The sequence below is a fragment of the Eptesicus fuscus genome, chromosome 7 (genome assembly GCF_027574615.1).
Source record: "Eptesicus fuscus isolate TK198812 chromosome 7, DD_ASM_mEF_20220401, whole genome shotgun sequence".
Taxonomy (NCBI): domain Eukaryota; kingdom Metazoa; phylum Chordata; class Mammalia; order Chiroptera; family Vespertilionidae; genus Eptesicus; species Eptesicus fuscus.
In genome coordinates, this window is record NC_072479.1 from 91273802 (window position 1) to 91291537 (window position 17736).

The 17736-nt window shown below is 42.2% G+C and overlaps 1 protein-coding gene across 1 annotated transcript in view; it reads left to right on the plus strand.

Moving 5' to 3' along the window:
- The first annotated feature begins 325 nt into the window (after positions 1 to 325).
- The window catches only part of APAF1 (apoptotic peptidase activating factor 1), a 77258-nt gene continuing 59847 nt past the window's right edge, over positions 326 to 17736 (plus strand). The window contains exons 1-7 of the mRNA XM_054719386.1: positions 326 to 703; positions 4485 to 4663; positions 4952 to 5141; positions 6002 to 6199; positions 14086 to 14269; positions 16764 to 16876; positions 16979 to 17110. Of these exons, the coding sequence (XP_054575361.1) occupies positions 4526 to 4663; positions 4952 to 5141; positions 6002 to 6199; positions 14086 to 14269; positions 16764 to 16876; positions 16979 to 17110 (955 nt within the window). The 5' untranslated portion in view covers positions 326 to 703; positions 4485 to 4525. The remainder of the gene's footprint in view (positions 704 to 4484; positions 4664 to 4951; positions 5142 to 6001; positions 6200 to 14085; positions 14270 to 16763; positions 16877 to 16978; positions 17111 to 17736) is intronic.

The window sequence follows — 17736 nt, forward strand, 5'->3', positions numbered from 1 at the left end:
CTGCGAACCCCAGGAAGCCGTAGATTCCGGGCGCTGGCGGGCCGCGGGGACGCCGGAGGCGGGGCGGGGCGGGGCGGGGCGGGGCAATGCGCGCCAAGCCCAGCGCGCCGCCGCCCGGGTCCTCCCCTCACGGGAACGCGGCGCGCCCCCGCGGCCGAGCCACGCCCCCGCCGTGGGGCGGGGCGCAGGCGCTCTCCTGTGCGTGCGCGGGCTTAAGCCGGAGCGGGAGCGCGCACGGCGGCGGCCGCCCGCCTTGGGGCTTGGCGTGTGTTTATTTGCATGCGCGGGCGCGCGCCGTTCGGCTGGGCGGGCTCCGCGGGTTTTGACTGCTCCGCGGTCCTAAGGTAAAGAGGCGGTGTCCAGTGGACGCGGATGCCCGGTTCCTGCACCGGAGGGGCGAGGGAGCCGGAGGTGAGGGAGCGGTCTGGGCCGTCAGCTCCCCGCGAGGACGTGAAGTAGCCACGGCAGCGTCCCGAGTGGCACTGGGCGGGGGGCCCCCGGGTGCAGCTGCCGTCCGAGGGAAGGAGCGACGGTGGCCCTCCTTTCTTTGTGTCTGGGGTGGGGTCCACCGACGGGGCGGGCCTAGGGCCGGGCCTCACCTCGTGCCCCGGGACGGTGCTACCTGCCTGCGGAGGTGGCGCCTACATCTCCGCCGGTCGGAGGTCACCGGAGGTGTTCGGCGCCCCGGACTGCGGAAGCCCAGGTGAGGCACCTGGCAGACCCGGACTTGTCCGGGCCTCGCTCCGAGTCCTGCTTTCCTTTTCGGAAGTCCCCGTTACCGAACCCCCCCCCCCCTCGCCCCCCCTAAATTTGGATTCCAACACCCCCACCCCCGCGCCCCCTAAATTTGGTTTCCAACTCCCCCCCCCCCCCCCGCGCCCCCTAATTTTGGTTTCCAACTCTGTCCCCGCCTGGCTGCTCTTCTCAATAAGATCTTGGTGGGAAGGTTTGGGTAAGTTTGCGCCTCGTTTTTCTCCCCAAGCCGGTTCTTTGGAGGCTCAGTACCCATTTCAGGGACTCAGGATCCTGGGACAAGGTACTTGCTCTACCAGGAAGAGAAATTATCTAAAGAGGAAGTAGTCAACTATTAACGGGTTTCCTGGATGAAATTGCCCTCCTTTAGAAAGAGTAAGAGATTTTACATCTATGAAGACTTTTGACTTTTCACCTTGATGTGGCTACAAAAGATGGGGCACTGAGAATTTACTTAGGCTATTTCAATTTGTGCACTTTAAATTTTACTTATTATTTTTTAAATATATTTTTATTGATTTCAGAGAGGAAGGGAGAGGGAGAGAGAGAGAGAAACATCAATGATGAGAGATTCGTTGATCGGCTGCCTCCTGCACGCCTCTTACTGGGGATCCAGCCCACAACCCGGTCATGTGCCCTTGACTGGAATCGAACCCGGGACCCTTCAGTCCGCAGGCCGACGCTCTATCCACTGAGCCAAACCAGCTAGGGCTAAATTTTACTTATTTTTAATAAGTCTCTAGGTAATTAGAAATTAGTTGGAAATTAGTTTCTTTTTCTTTTTTTTAAATGTATTTTATTGACTTTTTACAGAGAGGAAGAGAGAGGGATAGAAACATCAATGAGAGAGAAACATCAATCAGCTGCCTCTTGCACACCCCCTACTGGGGATGTGCCCGCAACCAAGGTACATGCCCTTGACTGGAATCGAACCTGGGACCCTTGAGTCCGCAGGCCGTTGCTCTATCCACTGAGCCAAACCGGTTTCGGCTGGAAATTAGTTTCATATTGTCAGAATGTCTATTCAGTAGGCCAGTGGTCAGCAAACTGCAGCTCGTGAGCCACATGCGGCTCTTTGGCCCCTTGATGTGGCTCTTCCACAAAATACCACGGCCTGGGCGAGTCTATTTTGAAGAAGTGGCGTTAGAAGAAGTTTAAGTTTAAAAAATTTGGCTCTCAAAAGAAATTTCAATTGTTGTACTGTTGATATTTGGCTCTGTTGACTAATGAGTTTGCCGACCACTGTGCTAGGCAATTGAACATAATTTTAAAAATTCATTTTTGTTTCGTCAAATCGAGTTTTATTGCTTACCATTAAGGGATGTTTTACGTTTAAATTGAGATCATAAAAACATTATTAACATTTAAAAAATCTGATAGTCGTGATTCCAATCATAACTTTTTCTTTAGCAATTTCATTCCAGGCCTGGACATTTTATGAACCTTGACAAGCATAGGCAAATGTTCTACTTCCCTATATTTACAAGTGCCACACTTGGTGGCCCATTAAAAACATAGTAACTAGAGGCTCGATGCGTGAAATTTGTGCAAGAGTAGGCCTTCCTTCCCCTGGCTGCCGGCACCCGCTTCCCTGCGGCACCTGGGACTGGACCGGCTTCCCTCTCCTGGGACCTGGGCTTCCCTTGCAGAGGGAGGTCCGTCCACCCGCCACAGCCTGCTGGTCAGTGGCCTGGGCCTCCCTCTGTGGGGCCATGGCTGGGCCCTACCAATCGCATTGCACCCGCCTTGGCTGGCCTGGCACCTGTGGATGTCATAGTGTGGTCTGGGATGGGCGTCCGGATGGATGGTTGTCCAGATGGATGGTCGTCCAGATGGTTGTTCCGCTATTAGCTGTTTGGTCGATTTGCATAATATGCTTTTATTATATAGGCTAGGATAATTGAAGCTTACTGGTTAGTGCTCCTGTTACTTGTGTTTATCTTTGTTTTTGCTCTTAGACTTAACATTCTAATTATCTCTTTATTTTAATTCCCACTAGAACTTCATCAGGGATATGATTTAACCTTCTCTGTAAATGTAGGGCTTGACACAAGAAGAGGCTCAAATGTTTATTGAATGAATAAATTAATATACACATTTAGACACTCACTGTAATACATTGGATGGAGTTCTGTTACTGTTTTAAAACTTGCATACATTCTGATCTGGGTTTTATACCCATGGAATCGTTTGCATTATATTTGAAATAAAGTTGGTAGAAACTTAAGTAAAGAATATTATTCTTTCTTTGTGGTCTCTTAACCCAAGAAATGACATCAGAGTGTATTTCCTGTTGCTTGGTCATACTCAGCAGAAACATCAGTGGAGTGAGCATATGAGAACTGTGTTTATCATTGAAGACAGAGCTGACCTACACCTTGTGTGAGAATTATTATGCAATACCAACAACGTTGTAATTAGTCTTATGTTGAATAAAGAAAACAAAAAGGTTTTATTTTATTTTTAAGTATATTTTTATTGATTTCAGAGAGGAAGGGAGAGGGAGAGATAGAAACATCAATGAGGAGAGAGAATCATTGATTGGCTGCCTCCTGCATGCCCCCCCTACTGGGGATGGAGCCTGCAACCCAAGCATGTGCTTTGACCGGAATCAAACCTGGGACCCTTCAGTCTGCAGGCTGACGCTCTATCCATTGACCCAAACCAGCTAGGGCGGAAACAAAAAGTTTTTAAACAGCCCTGGCTGGTTTGGTTCAGTGGATAGAGAGAGCCTGGGGACTGAAGGGTCCCGGGTTTGATTCCGGTCGAGGGCACATGCCTGGGTTGCGGGCTCAATCCCCAGTGGTGGGTGTGCAGGAGGCAGCCAACCAGCGATTCTCATCATTGATGTTTCTCTCTCTCTCTCTCCTTCCTCTCTGAAATCAATTAAAAAAAAAAAGTTTTTAAACACGAGGACTTAAGTATGATTATTGTTTATAAAATTTTAACTTAAAAAGGAAGTTTTTTTATTGTAAAAGTGATAATGTGTATTGAAAAAAAATTAAGACAATACAGAGCAGTACAAAAGAAAGATGGGGTGGGGGGAAGAAGAAAGTAGGGAACCCCAAAGTCTTGCTACTTGGAAGTAACCAAACATTTTGTTGAACAAACTTTGAAACATCTCCCTATATATTTACATGATACATATTTTGTGCTTTACATGGGATCATATTTCTAACACATATTTTGTGCTGTACATGGTATTATATTTCTAATTTTTTCAACCAGCAATGTGTCATTAGCATCTCCATGTCAGTACATGGAGCTGTGTTTTATTTTAAATTGGTATGTAATATTCTATCTTATATATATACCCTAATTTTTAAAATCCATACTCAGATTGGTGGGCATTTTGGTTGTTTTCATCTTTTCTTTCTCAGTTGAGCACACTCTGTTAACTCTTTTTGTGGATATTTTTGCGTACATATATGAATGTCTCCTTGGGATAAATTCTGAGAAGTGACATATCTGGGTTAAAGAGAATGCTTACTTTAAACACTTTTGTATCCTAGATTGCCTTCCAGGAAAGTTGTATTCATTTTGTGCTCACCTCAAGTAATGCATAAGAATACTCATTTTCTCACATGTTTGAAAGCACTGGATTTTGTCCATTTAAAAAAATATTCACAAAAAATAAAATCTTATTTTCTTTACATATCTTGATTACCAGTGAGGTTACACATCTTTTATATATTTATTGCCCTGACATATATTTTGATGTTTGCCTGTAGCTCATGGTTAACAGCTCAGAGAGAGAAAAATTTGAGGGAGAATGGATGCAAAAGCTCGAAATTGTTTGCTTCAACATAGAGAAGCCCTGGAAAAGGACATCAAGACATCCTACATAATGGATCACATGATTAGTGATGGAGTTTTAACACCGTCAGAGGAGGAAAAAGTAAAAAATGAGGTAAAGTCCTCTGAGGCAGTCTATACTTTCTTTAAAATTAGATCTTATATGCATATATACATAGTCTATGAACACATATAATAGTGTTGTGAAGGCCTGGGGGGAAGTGGGGATGGGGTGGAGAGGGTCAAGGGGAAAAAAGGGGGACATCTGTAATACTTTTCAGCAATAAAGATAAATTTTTAAAAATTAAAATTTTTTTTTAGAATTTATTTCAGAACTTGCACTGTTCTCCACTGATTTGTTGCAAACATTCTTTATAGTACACTAAACTACTTTTTTTTTTAGCCCACTCAACAGCATCGAGCAGCTATGCTAATTAAAATGATACTTAAAAAAGATAATTATTCCTACATATCATTCTACAATGCTTTACTACATGAAGGATACAAAGATCTTGCTGTCCTTCTCCACGGTGGCCTTCCTGTCATCTCTTCTTCCAATGGCAAAGATTCAGTTGGTGGAATAACTTCTTATGGTTTGTATGCATAACATTTGCACCTTCTATCACATTGCTATCACAGTGGCTACATTGCTGCAGTTTTATCTTATTGTAGATGGAGTCTGCTGAAGAGACTAATCAGTTCACTGAAAAATATGTGTGAAAAAATTATTTTCCAACCTAAATATTTTTATTTGCATCTGTAGTAACTCACATTTTCTTTTTGCTCAGTGAGCTATCTACTGCTCTGAGGTAAGACAGATATATCCTAATTTTTAGAGACAATAAGATAATTTATAGGCCTTTATTTAAGTTCTTTTCCAGTTCTGTGTTTATCAAGTTCATGCATAGGAAAGAATAAGACTTAGTAGAAATCTTAAGTTCTTGAAAGGAATTCCATATTCGTCCCTTTACACTCTCCTTCCCAGTCTAATCAGAGAGAGATTTGGAGAGTCAGAGAGAAATAGGGTAAGGGCAGATATAGATGGAGATTTCCATTGTCTATAGCAGGGGTCCTCAAACTTTTTAAACAGGGGGCCAGTTCACTGTCCCTCAGACTGTTGGAGGGCCGGACTATAGTTTAAAAAAAACTATGAACAAATTCCTATGCACACTGCACATATCTTACTTTGAAGTAAAAAAACAAAACGGCAAAACACCCGCATGTGGCCCGCGGGCCGTAGTTTGAGGATGCCTGGTCTATAGTCAGCTTGAACGGTATGTTTGCTTTTGTTCTGGGTTTTCTGAGAAATCAGAAAGTTGAAGTTAATATGCTAGCCACATTTTCTTCTCTTGGAAATTCTGAAGCTAAGGCCTCAGCTTTATACTCTCTGGTTGTTATTATTTGAGTAGTCATTTCGAAGTTCTATTCATGCTTGCTTTGTTTTGGATTTCAGTAAGAACAGTCCTGTGTGAAGGAGGAGTACCACAGAGGCCAGTTGTTTTTGTTACTAGGAAGAAGCTGGTGAATGCAATTCAACAGAAGCTCTTCAAACTGAATGGTGAACCGGGATGGGTCACTGTATATGGAATGGCAGGTTGTGGGAAGACTGTATTAGCTGCAGAAGCTGTTCGCGATCATGTCCTCTTAGAAAGTAAGTTTTGATTACCATGTGTTGCTGGCAAAGCAGATATTCTTTAGGCATCATATTAGTTTCCTGTTGCTGCTGTAACAAATTACCAAAACTTTGGTGGTTTAAAATAACACACATATTATCTTTACAGTTCTGGAGGTCAGAAGTCCAAAATAAGTCTCACTGGGCTAAAATCAAGGTGACAGTAGGACTGAGTTCTTTCTGAGGATTTAGGGAGAATTCTTTTTGTGTGTGTGTGTATATATATATATATTTTTTATAAAATATATTTTATTGATTTTTTTTTACAGAGAGGAAGGGAGAGGGACAGAGAGTTAGAAACATCGATGAGGGAGAAACATCGATCAGCTGCCTCCTGCACACCCCCTATTGGGGTTGTGCCCGCAACCAAGGTACGCTCTTGACCGGAATCGAACCTGGGACCTTTCAGTCCGCAGGCTGACGCTCTATCCACTGAGCCAAACCAGTTTCGGCTAAATATATATATTTTAAAAATATATTTGTATTAATACCAGAGAAGAAGAGAGAGGGAGAGAGAGAGATAGAAACATCAATGATGAGAGAGAATCATTGATTGGCTCTCTCCTAAACGCCCCCTACCTGGGATCAAGCCCATAACCCGGGCATGTGCCCTTGACCAGAATTGAACCCGGGACCCTTAGGTCCACAGGCCAACTCTCTATCCACTGAGCCAAACTGGCAAGGGCTAAGGAGAATTCTTTTCCTTGGATTTTCCAGCTTCTAGAGATGACCTGCTTTCTTGATTCATGGCCCCTTTCTCCATTTTCAAAGTTGTCAGTGCCCAGCATTTTCATATCTTTCTCTTTCTCTCTGATCTTTGCTTCTGTCATCATATCTCCTTCCTGACTCTGACCTTCTTGCCTCCCTCTTATAAGGACCCTTGTGACTCCATCATCACAAGGGTAATCTTGGGATAATCTCATCTCAAAATCCTTAATTTAGTTGCATCTGCGAAACTCCTTTTGCCGTGTAAGGTAACTTTTGCAAATTCTGTGGAATGGGATGTGGACATCTTTGAGGGGGACATTATTCTGCCTACCATAGTTATGGTTACATTGGGAATATATTTTCGACCTAGCCCGTCACAATGAGGCTTGGCTAGCCAGGCCAGTAAATTCATGTATTATCAAATGGCACTTATTATCACTGGAATGAAGCTAGTTCCCTTGTATCTTACCAATGAAGGGACTGTAGAGTTTGAAAAAGGATCTTGAAAGATTATATCCCTGCTTTTCAGGCAGTAAGTAGACTTACTAGTTAAGCTTCCTATTTAAGTATCTATTTTGGCAGAGAGTGCTGTAGTCCAGGAGATTCTTGGAAATTCAGTTCCATTAATGCCTGTCCCAGTAGGTGATTCTCCCATGAATTTGCATTCTGTATTAAACTACTAATTCCATTTCTACAATTAATTTTATCAGTTGCTTATCTTTAAAAATAAAAATCTTTAGTAACTTGTCTATTTATGGTAAGCCTTAAGAAGAAGAAAAATTGGGAGTTGTCTGTAGGTTTCTGGGAGTTGATAGGTTTTTGTAGGGGGAATTTATAGATATATTTGGTATCTGGTGACTGACTTTTCTTGCTTTAGGTATTCCGTAAATGTTTGAGAGCCTACTGTGGTGCCAGGCACTGCTGTGGGTACTGGGAATCCAGAAAGAAGGCACAGTTTGTTCATCTAAGGATTCACTCACGTTCTAGTAAGGGAGATAAACATGTAAACAAATTATGATATTTGTGATAAACTGACCAGTAGAAACAAGTGTAAGGTACAAAGTTAGGATGAAGGAAGGATGCATTATGTCTACAGGGAAAGAGGATAGGCAGGATAGGCTTCCTGAATGAGATGGCGTTTTAGCTAGAGTTTGGAGGAAGAATAGAAGTTTGTCAGGGATGGGAGAGTAGGGAAGTTGGGAAGGATATTGGGTAGTTACTGGAGTGGGGAAGGACAAACTGTACAGAATAGGATTTTAGGACATTTGGCTGGTGTACTCCTGATTTTTAAAAAAATATATATTTTATTGATTTTTTTACAGAGAGGAAGGGAGAGGGATAGAGAGTTAAAAACATCGATGAGAGAGAAACATTGATTAGCTGCCTCCTGCACATCCCCACACTGGGGATGTGCCTGCAACCAAGGTACATGCCCTTGACTGGAATCGAACCCGGGACCCCTCAGTACTCAGGCTGACGCTCTATCCACTGAGCCAGACCAGTCAGGCTGTACTTCTGATATTAATGAGTCTGATAGGTTCTCAGGGTTTTGTCTGGAATAGTTATACAGCTCCCTCATTGCTTGCCTCTATTAGTGAGTTCTAGGAGAAGTGAAGGACAGTTCCTGACTTCTGGTTGTTAGTAACTTTTTTATTTTTGTTTTTATTTTTTAAAATATATTTTTATTGATTTCAGAGAGGAAGGGTGAGGGAGAGAGAAATAGAAACATCCATGATGAGAGATAATCATTGACCGGCTGCCTCCTGTACGCCCCCTACTGGGGATCGAGCCTGCAACCCAGGCATTTGCCCTTGACCGGAATTGAACCTGGAACTTTTCAGTCCGCAGGCAGACACTCTATCAATTGAGCCAAACCAGCTAGGGCAACTTTTTTATTTTTAATACATAATTAGCCATTAAGATACTTTATGATGAGATGATAGAATGAATGGGATAAATATTAAACTTCTAAGAGATTTGGAAATGTGAAGGCTAGGGCACACCTGTTGTATACACATGGCTTTATTTATACTTCAAGCCTTTGTCAGCAGTGTTGGTCTTACTCTTGTTGAAAGTATGCCCAATTCCTACCTCTTTGTCATTATAGAGAAGTTTCCTGGGACTTAGCTCTATGTAAATTGTTTATCTATATCTATCATCTATCTATCTATCTATCTATCTATCTATCTATCTATCTTTCTTTCTTCTGTAAAATTGATCACCAAGGATATTTCAGGATGAAATTAGATTAAGTTTCTTTAGTGTGAAGAAATGTTTTTTTCTTTCAATATTATGCTGAATTTCCTATAAAATATATATTTATAATGTACTAATTTATAGGTTTAAAAGTGTACCCTCAACTCAGTTGAAATCACTCAATTATTAGGGTGAATTTTCAATTTTAGCAATTAAAATTGACTAACAACTTATGGTATTAATTGCCCAGGAATCATATTGTATAAATTGCGCTGTTGGAATAGATTTTAAATATTTTGTTTAAAGGAAAATGTTAACGACCGTTGCAATTTCCCCGTGTGTAACGAGCTTAATTCATACTCTTAATATGCTCTTGTGAGATTTCAAGTACAGAGGATTGAGTTAATCATATTTTTTAGTTCACAGTCTTTTTTTAAAAAAAATATATTTTTATTGCTTTCAGAGAGGAAGGGAGAGAGAGAGAGAGAAACATTAGTGATGAGAGAGTATCATTAATAGGCTGCCTTCTGCATGCTCCCCACTGGGGATTGAGCCTGCAACCCTGGCATTTGCCCTGACAGGGAATTGAACAGTGACCTACTGGTTCATAGGTGGACGCTCAACCACTGAGCCACACTGGCCGGGTTACTTCACAGTCTTTATAATATTAGGTCTGTAGTTTCTTGCTGTGTGTATTTCCTTTTTAAAATTTCCCATTCTCATTTCCGTTCCCCTCTTCTAAGGGAAAACACACTCCTCCTAGGTGTCGCATCTACACAACTACAACACTACTCAATTTCTGACACCACATGTGAGTTTTCCACGCAGCCTGCAATTCTTCAGCACCAGCTGGGTATCCTATGATTTAAATTCCATTCTGACACTGTCTATCTGGAGATAGCGTCTGATCCCACTGGTTAAAGGTTCAGTCCCACAAGACTATTTCTCCCCCCTTTCCCGCCTTTATATGCCAATCACAATTCCAGATTGTTACCTAGGCTTCTGACCAGAGGCTCCCTCTCCTTGGTTTGATAAATTTGCTAGAGCTGCTCACAGAACTCAGGGAAACATTTTACTCACGAGATCACTGGGTTATTATTAAAGGATATAACTCAGGAATAGCCAGTGGGAAGAGATGCAAAAGGACAAAATATGTGGGAAGGGTATGGAGCTTCCGTGTGCTATTCTCCCTACACCTTGTGTCCACAAAGCCAGAAACTTTCTGAACCTCACCCTTTTGGGTTTTTTTGAAGGCTTCATTAATAGCCATGCTTGATTAAATCACTGGTTATTGGGGGTTGAACTCATTCTCCAGCCTCTCTCCCCCTGAGTTTTTAAAGAATGGAAGCTTTTTCCAGAGGCTGCCTACCTATTTGCTTCTATCCTTCCAAGAGTTCCTTGATGCTAGTATGTTATTAATTGCTACCAGGATAAACCTTGTGTGGAAAGTAGGATGGTGTTAATTTTCTCCGAATAAAGGCATTTTTTCTCTGATGAAGTTTCTCTGAGTGAATTATAGAAATCATACAAGGCTAAATTGCTCCCTCTTGTGCCCATAGTCAAGATGTTTAGATTCTTTTCAAAATGTGGAATTAATACTTCAGTATTTGTCATTTTGTGATGGTAGGAGTTTTTCAGATCAGTAGGTCATTTGATCTATATTTTTAAAGCTAGTAGTGTTTTATTTTTTCTTGCATATGTTTATAATGACCTCATTTATTAGCTTTAAATTTAGGAGAGAAAGACCTTTGGTGTAATAGGTAGTTAAATTTAAATCGAAAGAGTTTACTAGCTAGCTATATCAAAGAAAGGTTACTTTTTTTTTGCTTTGTCTTTAATCCTAGGATGATTAAAAATTATTTTTATTATTATTATTATTATTATTTTTTTTATTGATTTTTTACAGAGAGGAAGAGAGAGGGATAGAGAGTTAGAAACATTGACGAGAGAGAAACATCGATCAGCTGCCTCCTGTACACCCCCTACTGGGGATGTGCCTGCAACCAAGGTACATGCCCCTGACCGGAATCGAACCTGGGACCCTTGAGTCCGCAGGCCGATGCTCTATCCACTGAGCCAAACCGGTTTCGGCTAAAAATTATTTTTAAAAATAGAAAACACAGATTTAAGAATAAAAGAACTATAGGAGCAACAGGTAGTTTAAAACTTTGTTTTAAATATTGCAGTAGTATATATGCAAAGCTCATGGACACAGACAATAGAGTGGTGAAGGCCTGGGGGGAGGGCGTGGGTAGAGGGTGGAGGGGTTAATGGAAAAACAACAGACAGACAAAGGAGACATCTGTAATACTTTCAATAATAAAGATACATTAAAAATAACTATTATAGTAGTAATATTTTCATTTAAAAAGAAGATAAAATTTTTTTCACTTTCTCCCCTTTCTCCTAAATTCTTCACCAGGGATAGTAATGGTTAACAATTTATAGTAAATTCTTTCAAACTTTTTCCTGTGCATTTACAAATATATACACTCACAGAACACAGCTACAACACTAGGTGGAGCCAGAAAGTGAAACAGAAATCAGGGTTTTACTGCTTTGTAACTGTTGCCTTACTCTGAAGGAAGCATAAGGGAACTCAGGAAGCTTTCAGGAGTAAAGCATAGGACTTGTCCACCTTCTTCTAAGACACTGGCACTGATCATCAAACCATGCTTCATGGAGCCATCTTTACCGCAGTTATTACGGAGTTCTTTGTCTCCTGGTCACTTGTTCTCTTTTAGATTCTCAGTACATTGCCAAATTCTGATCTTGCCACTGGTATGATCTAATGCTACTGTTCCCCATATTTTACATTTTTTTTTTCTATTTATGGGGAACTGATTAAGTATAGTCTATGAAGGATTAAGGTTTTTAACCCCTAATAATATCCAAGTAAAAATATACACTTTAAGAAATGCTGTGCTTTAATTGACAATAATGATGATGATAACAGTCGACAGAACAGTAATAATAATGTCCACTCTTCTAGAATGCTTACTAGTTCACAGCTTACTATGTGTAAGGTGCTCTCAGATCTATATCACTAAGAAAGTCTGTTACAGCCCTTTACAGTTAACACAGCAAATTCACATATTTTATACCATTAATTTCTCAGAGTAACTCTGAAATAGGTAGGGTAAACAGTTTTATTTCAGTATAATGAATGAGACTAAGGTTAAGTGATTTGCCAGAGATTGCATAGCTAGTAAGCATTAGAGCCGTACTTGAACCTAACTTCTTTAAGTCTCTATATGAGAACCATAATGAGTGAGTTACCCATTTCTAGCCATCAGTGGTTCTCAGTGGTGAATTTGCCCCCTCAACCCTCAACTGACATTTGGCAATGTTTGGAGACACTTTTGGTTGTCGTAACTAGGGAGGGGGAATGCTCCTAGCATCTACTGGATAGAATCCATGAGGCTGTTAAAAATCTTGCAATGCATGGGACAGTCTTTCACAGCATGAATTGTTTGGTCCAGACTATCTAGAGGCCTTAGGTTGAGAAACTGCTGTACAGTGATGATTGCTGGCATAGGGAAGAGATTGTGAAATTTTGTTTGGTAAGATTTTACTGATAAAAAGCAGCTTTAGCCATAGCTTGTTTTGCTCAGTGGATAGAGCGTCAGTCTGAGGACTGAAGGGTTCCAGGTTTGATTCCAGTCAAGGGCACATGCCCGGGTTGCAGGCTTGATCCCCAGTAGGGGGCGTGTAGGAGGCAGCTGATCAGTGATTCTCATCATTGATGTTTCTATCTTTCTCTCCCTCTCCTTTCCTCTCTGAAATAAAAAATCCTATCTAATAAAAGAGTAATATGCAAATTGACCATCATTCCAACACACAAGATGGCCACCCCCATGTGGACACAGATGGCCACCACAAGATGGCCAGCAGGGGAGGGCAGTTGTTGGTGATCAGGCCAGCAGGAGAGGGCAGTTGGGGGGAACCCAGGCCTGCAGGGGAGGGCAGTTGGGAGGGACCAGGCCTGCAGGGGAGGGCAGTGGAGGGCAACCAGGCCTGCAGGGGAGGGCAGTTGTGGGTGATCAGGCCAGCAGGGGATGATAGTTGGGAAGGACCAGGCCTGCAGGGGAGGGCAGTTGGGAGGGATCCAGGCCTGCAGGGGAGGGCAGTTGGGAGGGACCCAGGCTTGCAGGGGAGGGCAGTTGGGGGGGGACCAGGCCTGCAGGAGAGAGAAGTTGGGGGGTGACCGGGCTGGCAGAGGGCAGTTAGGGGCAACCAAGCCTGCAGGGGAGGGCAGTTTGGGGAACCCAGTCCTGCAGGGGAGGGCAGTTCGGGGGGACAAGGCCTGCAGGGGAGGGCAGTTGGGGATAACTAAGCCTGCAGGGGAGGACAGTTAGGGGCGACCAGGCTGGCAGGGAAAGGCAGTTAGGGGTGACCAGGCCAGCAGGGGAGGGCAGTTGGGGCAACCATGCTGGCAGGGGAGGACAGTTAGGGGCAATTGGGCCAGCAGGGGAGCAGTTAGACATTGATCAGGCTGGCAGGGGAGTGCTTAGGGGGTGATCAGGCTGGCAGGCAGAAGTGGTTAGGGGCAATCAGGCAGGCAAACAGGCGAGTGGTTGGGAGCCAGCAGTCCTGGATTGTGAGAGGGCAGTCGAACATCCCTCGAGGGGTCCCAGATTGGAGAGGGTGCAGACTGCGCTGAGGGACCTCCCCCCCGTGCACGAATTTCGTGCACCGGGCCTCTAGTGTGTGTGTGTGTGTGTGTGTGTGTGTATAAAATAGATTTACTTCAAACTTAAATTTCTCCGTATTTTGAACTTTTCTTAGATTCAGGCTATAAAACTCAGTAATACCTACAAGTAAAATTTATACTCTTAATCAAAAGAAGTTGAAAATGTGATGAGATTGAAGATTGAAACAAATCTGCTGCTTATCAGTAACATCTTTGAAAAAAGGACTCATGACCAGAGGCCTAAGTTTATTCATCTTTTCCTCAACAGGTTGCTTCCCAGGGGGTGTGCATTGGGTTTCAGTTGGGAAACAAGACAAATCTGGGCTTCTGATGAAACTGCAGAATCTTTGTACACGGTTGGATCAGGATGAGAGTTTCTCCCAGAGGCTCCCACTTAATATTGAAGAGGCTAAAGACCGTCTCCGCATTCTGATGCTGCGCAAACACCCAAGGTACAGATGGTCAAATTTAGTTGGCGTATGAAGTCCCAATGAGACTTAGCTACTGACATCTTGAGAGCATCGCACCCTTTCCTCGCTGTTTGGTAGAGGATCTAAGAAAGAACCATTGCTTTCCTGCTCTTTTCTCTCTTGTGTTAAAAAAAAAAAAAATGGCTTCCCCTGGCCTAAAACTTTGGTTTATGCTACTTTTCTCTTCTTTGTCTCCTATCTACCACATCATCTCTTATGTACCTTGTTGGCTCTCAAGAAATATTTCTTAAGTAGGTGAGTGGTCTTTGCTAGAAAATGTAAGCTTGTTACTCTGACCATTGTTTCTAATGGGTTAACAAGAGACACAATAAATCTAGAACAAGAGACAGAATAAGTTTAAGCAACTGAGGAAGGATTTTTTATTTAATTGGGATCCTTCTATTGTTGTGTTGAATTAGTTTTTGGGTATACATGTAATTCGTCTGTTTCCATGTACTTTGAGTTTATTTTATTTCTTTATTTTAATAATTCATTAATTAATTCAACAGATCCTCCTACATAATAAAGCCTAATATGCTAAGTGTCTGGCCGTGCGTTCAATCAATCAAAGCGTAATATGCTAATGATATGCTAAGGATGCTCAACTGCTAGCTATGATGTGCACTGACCACCAGGGGGCAGACAGTTGACTGGCTGACCAGTTACTATGAAGTGCACTGACAACCAGGGGGCAGACGCTCAGGTCAGTAGGTTAGCTTGCTGCTGGGGTCTGACCAATCAGGACTGAGTGAGACAGGCCAGACAAGCCCTGGAGCCCTCCCACAGTCCCTCTCTGGCTGGCCAACCTCCTGCGTCCCTCCCCGGCTCTGGTCATGCACCCTGATTGTGTACCGTGATTGTGCACCGGTAGGGTCCCTTGGCCTGGCCTGTGCCCTCTCACAATCTGGGACCCCTCGAGGGATGTTGGAGAGCAGGTTTTGGCCTGATCCTGCAGGCCAGACTGAGGGACCCCACTGATGCATGAATTTGTGCACCGGGCCTCTAGTACTAATATAATTATGTGCTATGCACTGTTACTAGCTACTTCACAGTTTTCACTAAGCCAAAGGGGAGACAGCAGCTTAGTTGCTGTTTGTGTGGAGGGGATAGCCGGAGATTCAGTCAATAGTTTAATTTCCATGATCTAGTGGCATTCCTTTCATTTGCTCATTTAAGTAGTGTTGAGTGTTGTGCCTGGGTCAGTGCTGCAAGAACAGAGATGAGTAAAGCATTCCTTGGGAGTGTAACAGAAAATTGGGTGAGAATTAAGTGATGGCATGGATGCACTTGATGTAGTACATACACTGTCATATGTAACAGTTGCTGAGTATGGCAGTGATTCTCAAATTTAAGGGGATTAATATCAGGATATCAGGTGAGAGGATTAATTTTTGGAAAAAGTTTCTAGATGATTATGATGGCTACTCATTAGAGGGAAGCTTCCTTTTCTCTGGATTTTTCTCCTCCAGTTCCCTCTATCATCTCCCCTTCCCCTTAATAGTCACTGGTATCTATTCTTCTGGAGAAAATAGAATTGAGACCACTAACCATTTCCCTTTTTCTTGCTCAGTAACTTCTTCCTAATCCCATTTCCCTTTGCAAAATGGAAGTGATTTGTGTTTAGGAAAACATTATAATTACTGTCAAATGTATCAGACATGGCTTATAACGCCAGTCATTTTGTTTTTCTCTCAGCATTATTTTGGTTTATGCTTCTGTAATTTTCCAACCTGTATATGTACTTTTTTTTGTAGTGTTCGGAAGTAGTGTGCCATTCAGATAAAAATGCTAGTGTGTAATTATGCTATCAGGTTTTAGTTGTATTTTTTTCTCATTTGTCTGGTGAGTTTAAAAAAGTTTTTGGAGAGACCAGTCAGGAATTGACACAGAGGTTCTTTGTCATTATGAACTGCACTCTTGGATGGAAAACACCCCACTAGTGAACCAAATGAAAAATAATCTTGCTAGTGTATTCTGTTAGGTTGGAACATGTGAAATTGCTGGTTTTGTAGGTAAAAAAAAAAGGTTAAAAGTCATCATTGTTCTATGATTAATTCTAGTGCTAACCTGAGCCCAGTTGCCATTTGGTTTTGGTGCTTAAAGACTGAATTGGAAACATCCCATTACGTGGATAGTTCTTTTTAGGCACTAGGTTGCTGATTTCTAATACAGCCCTCTTTTTAGAGGTCTCTTAACTTTAATATGCCTTGAAGGTGGGAGGAAGGGGCAGGTTCAAAAATTTTTTTCCTTATTTGAATCAATACGTGGGTGGGCAAAAGTATTCGTTTATTTTCGTATGGAAAGTAATACAATAATTAATAAATAATAATACAAGAATAGATGTTCTCATAACTGTAAACCTACTTTTGGCCTATCCCTGTATTATGAAAGGGATATGGCAGTAGTGGCATTCTCTTCTTGTAAAGGAAGCTTAAAATAAATGTCATTAGTGACTCAATACATTTCTTTTAATTAGGTCTCTGTTGATCTTGGATGATGTTTGGGATCCTTGGGTATTGAAAGCTTTTGACAATCAGTGTCAGATTCTTCTTACAACCAGAGACAAGAGTGTTACAGATTCAGTAATGGGTAAGGATTATTAATTTAGTTTTTACTACCTTTATGTTTTAATTCAATTACATTTAAATATGTGACACACCAAATTACTTACTATATCTTGTGATTTTGCAGGTCCTAAACATGTAGTCTCTGTGGAGAGTGGCTTAGGAAAAGAAAAAGGACTTGAAATTTTATCCCTTTTTGTTAATATGAAGAAAGCAGATTTGCCAGAAGAAGCCCATAGTATTATAAAAGAATGTAAAGGTATTTATTTTGTATATGAGGGGGTTATAGAGATGTTAATTTACCCTGTTGTGTAAATTAAGTTAATGAATATGACAATTTAGCACAGGAACGTCCAGAAACTTGACTAGAATATTTGGTATTTTAGGTTCTTCTCTGATACCCTAAATGTCATGTTATTTTGGTATTCATTCATTAAAATAATATTAAGTGAACACGTGCAGCATCTATATAATAAAAGTGTAATATGCTAATTAGACTGGACGTCCTTCTGGTCGAAGCTGGGGCTGTGAGGGAAGCCCGAGTCCTGGGTGCCTGCTGGTGGCCAGAGGGAAGCCTGGGTCCCAGGTGCTGGAGGGAAGCCTGGGTCCCGGGTGTCAGAGGGAAGCCTGGGTCCTGGGTGCCTGCTGGTGGCCAGAGGGAAGCCCGGGTCTTGGGTGTCAAGGGAAGCCCGGGTCCTGGGTGCTAGAGGGAGGCCAGTGCTGGCAGCTGGGGGAAAGGAAGGCCTACTAGTGTATGAATTTCGTGCATCGGGCCTCTAAGCATAAAGACATGACCTCTGCTGTCAAAGAACAAAAATATAGCGAGAGCTTAAAATTCTTTTGGTTGGGATTTTATAAAAATAGTATTCTAATTTGAAAGTGAAA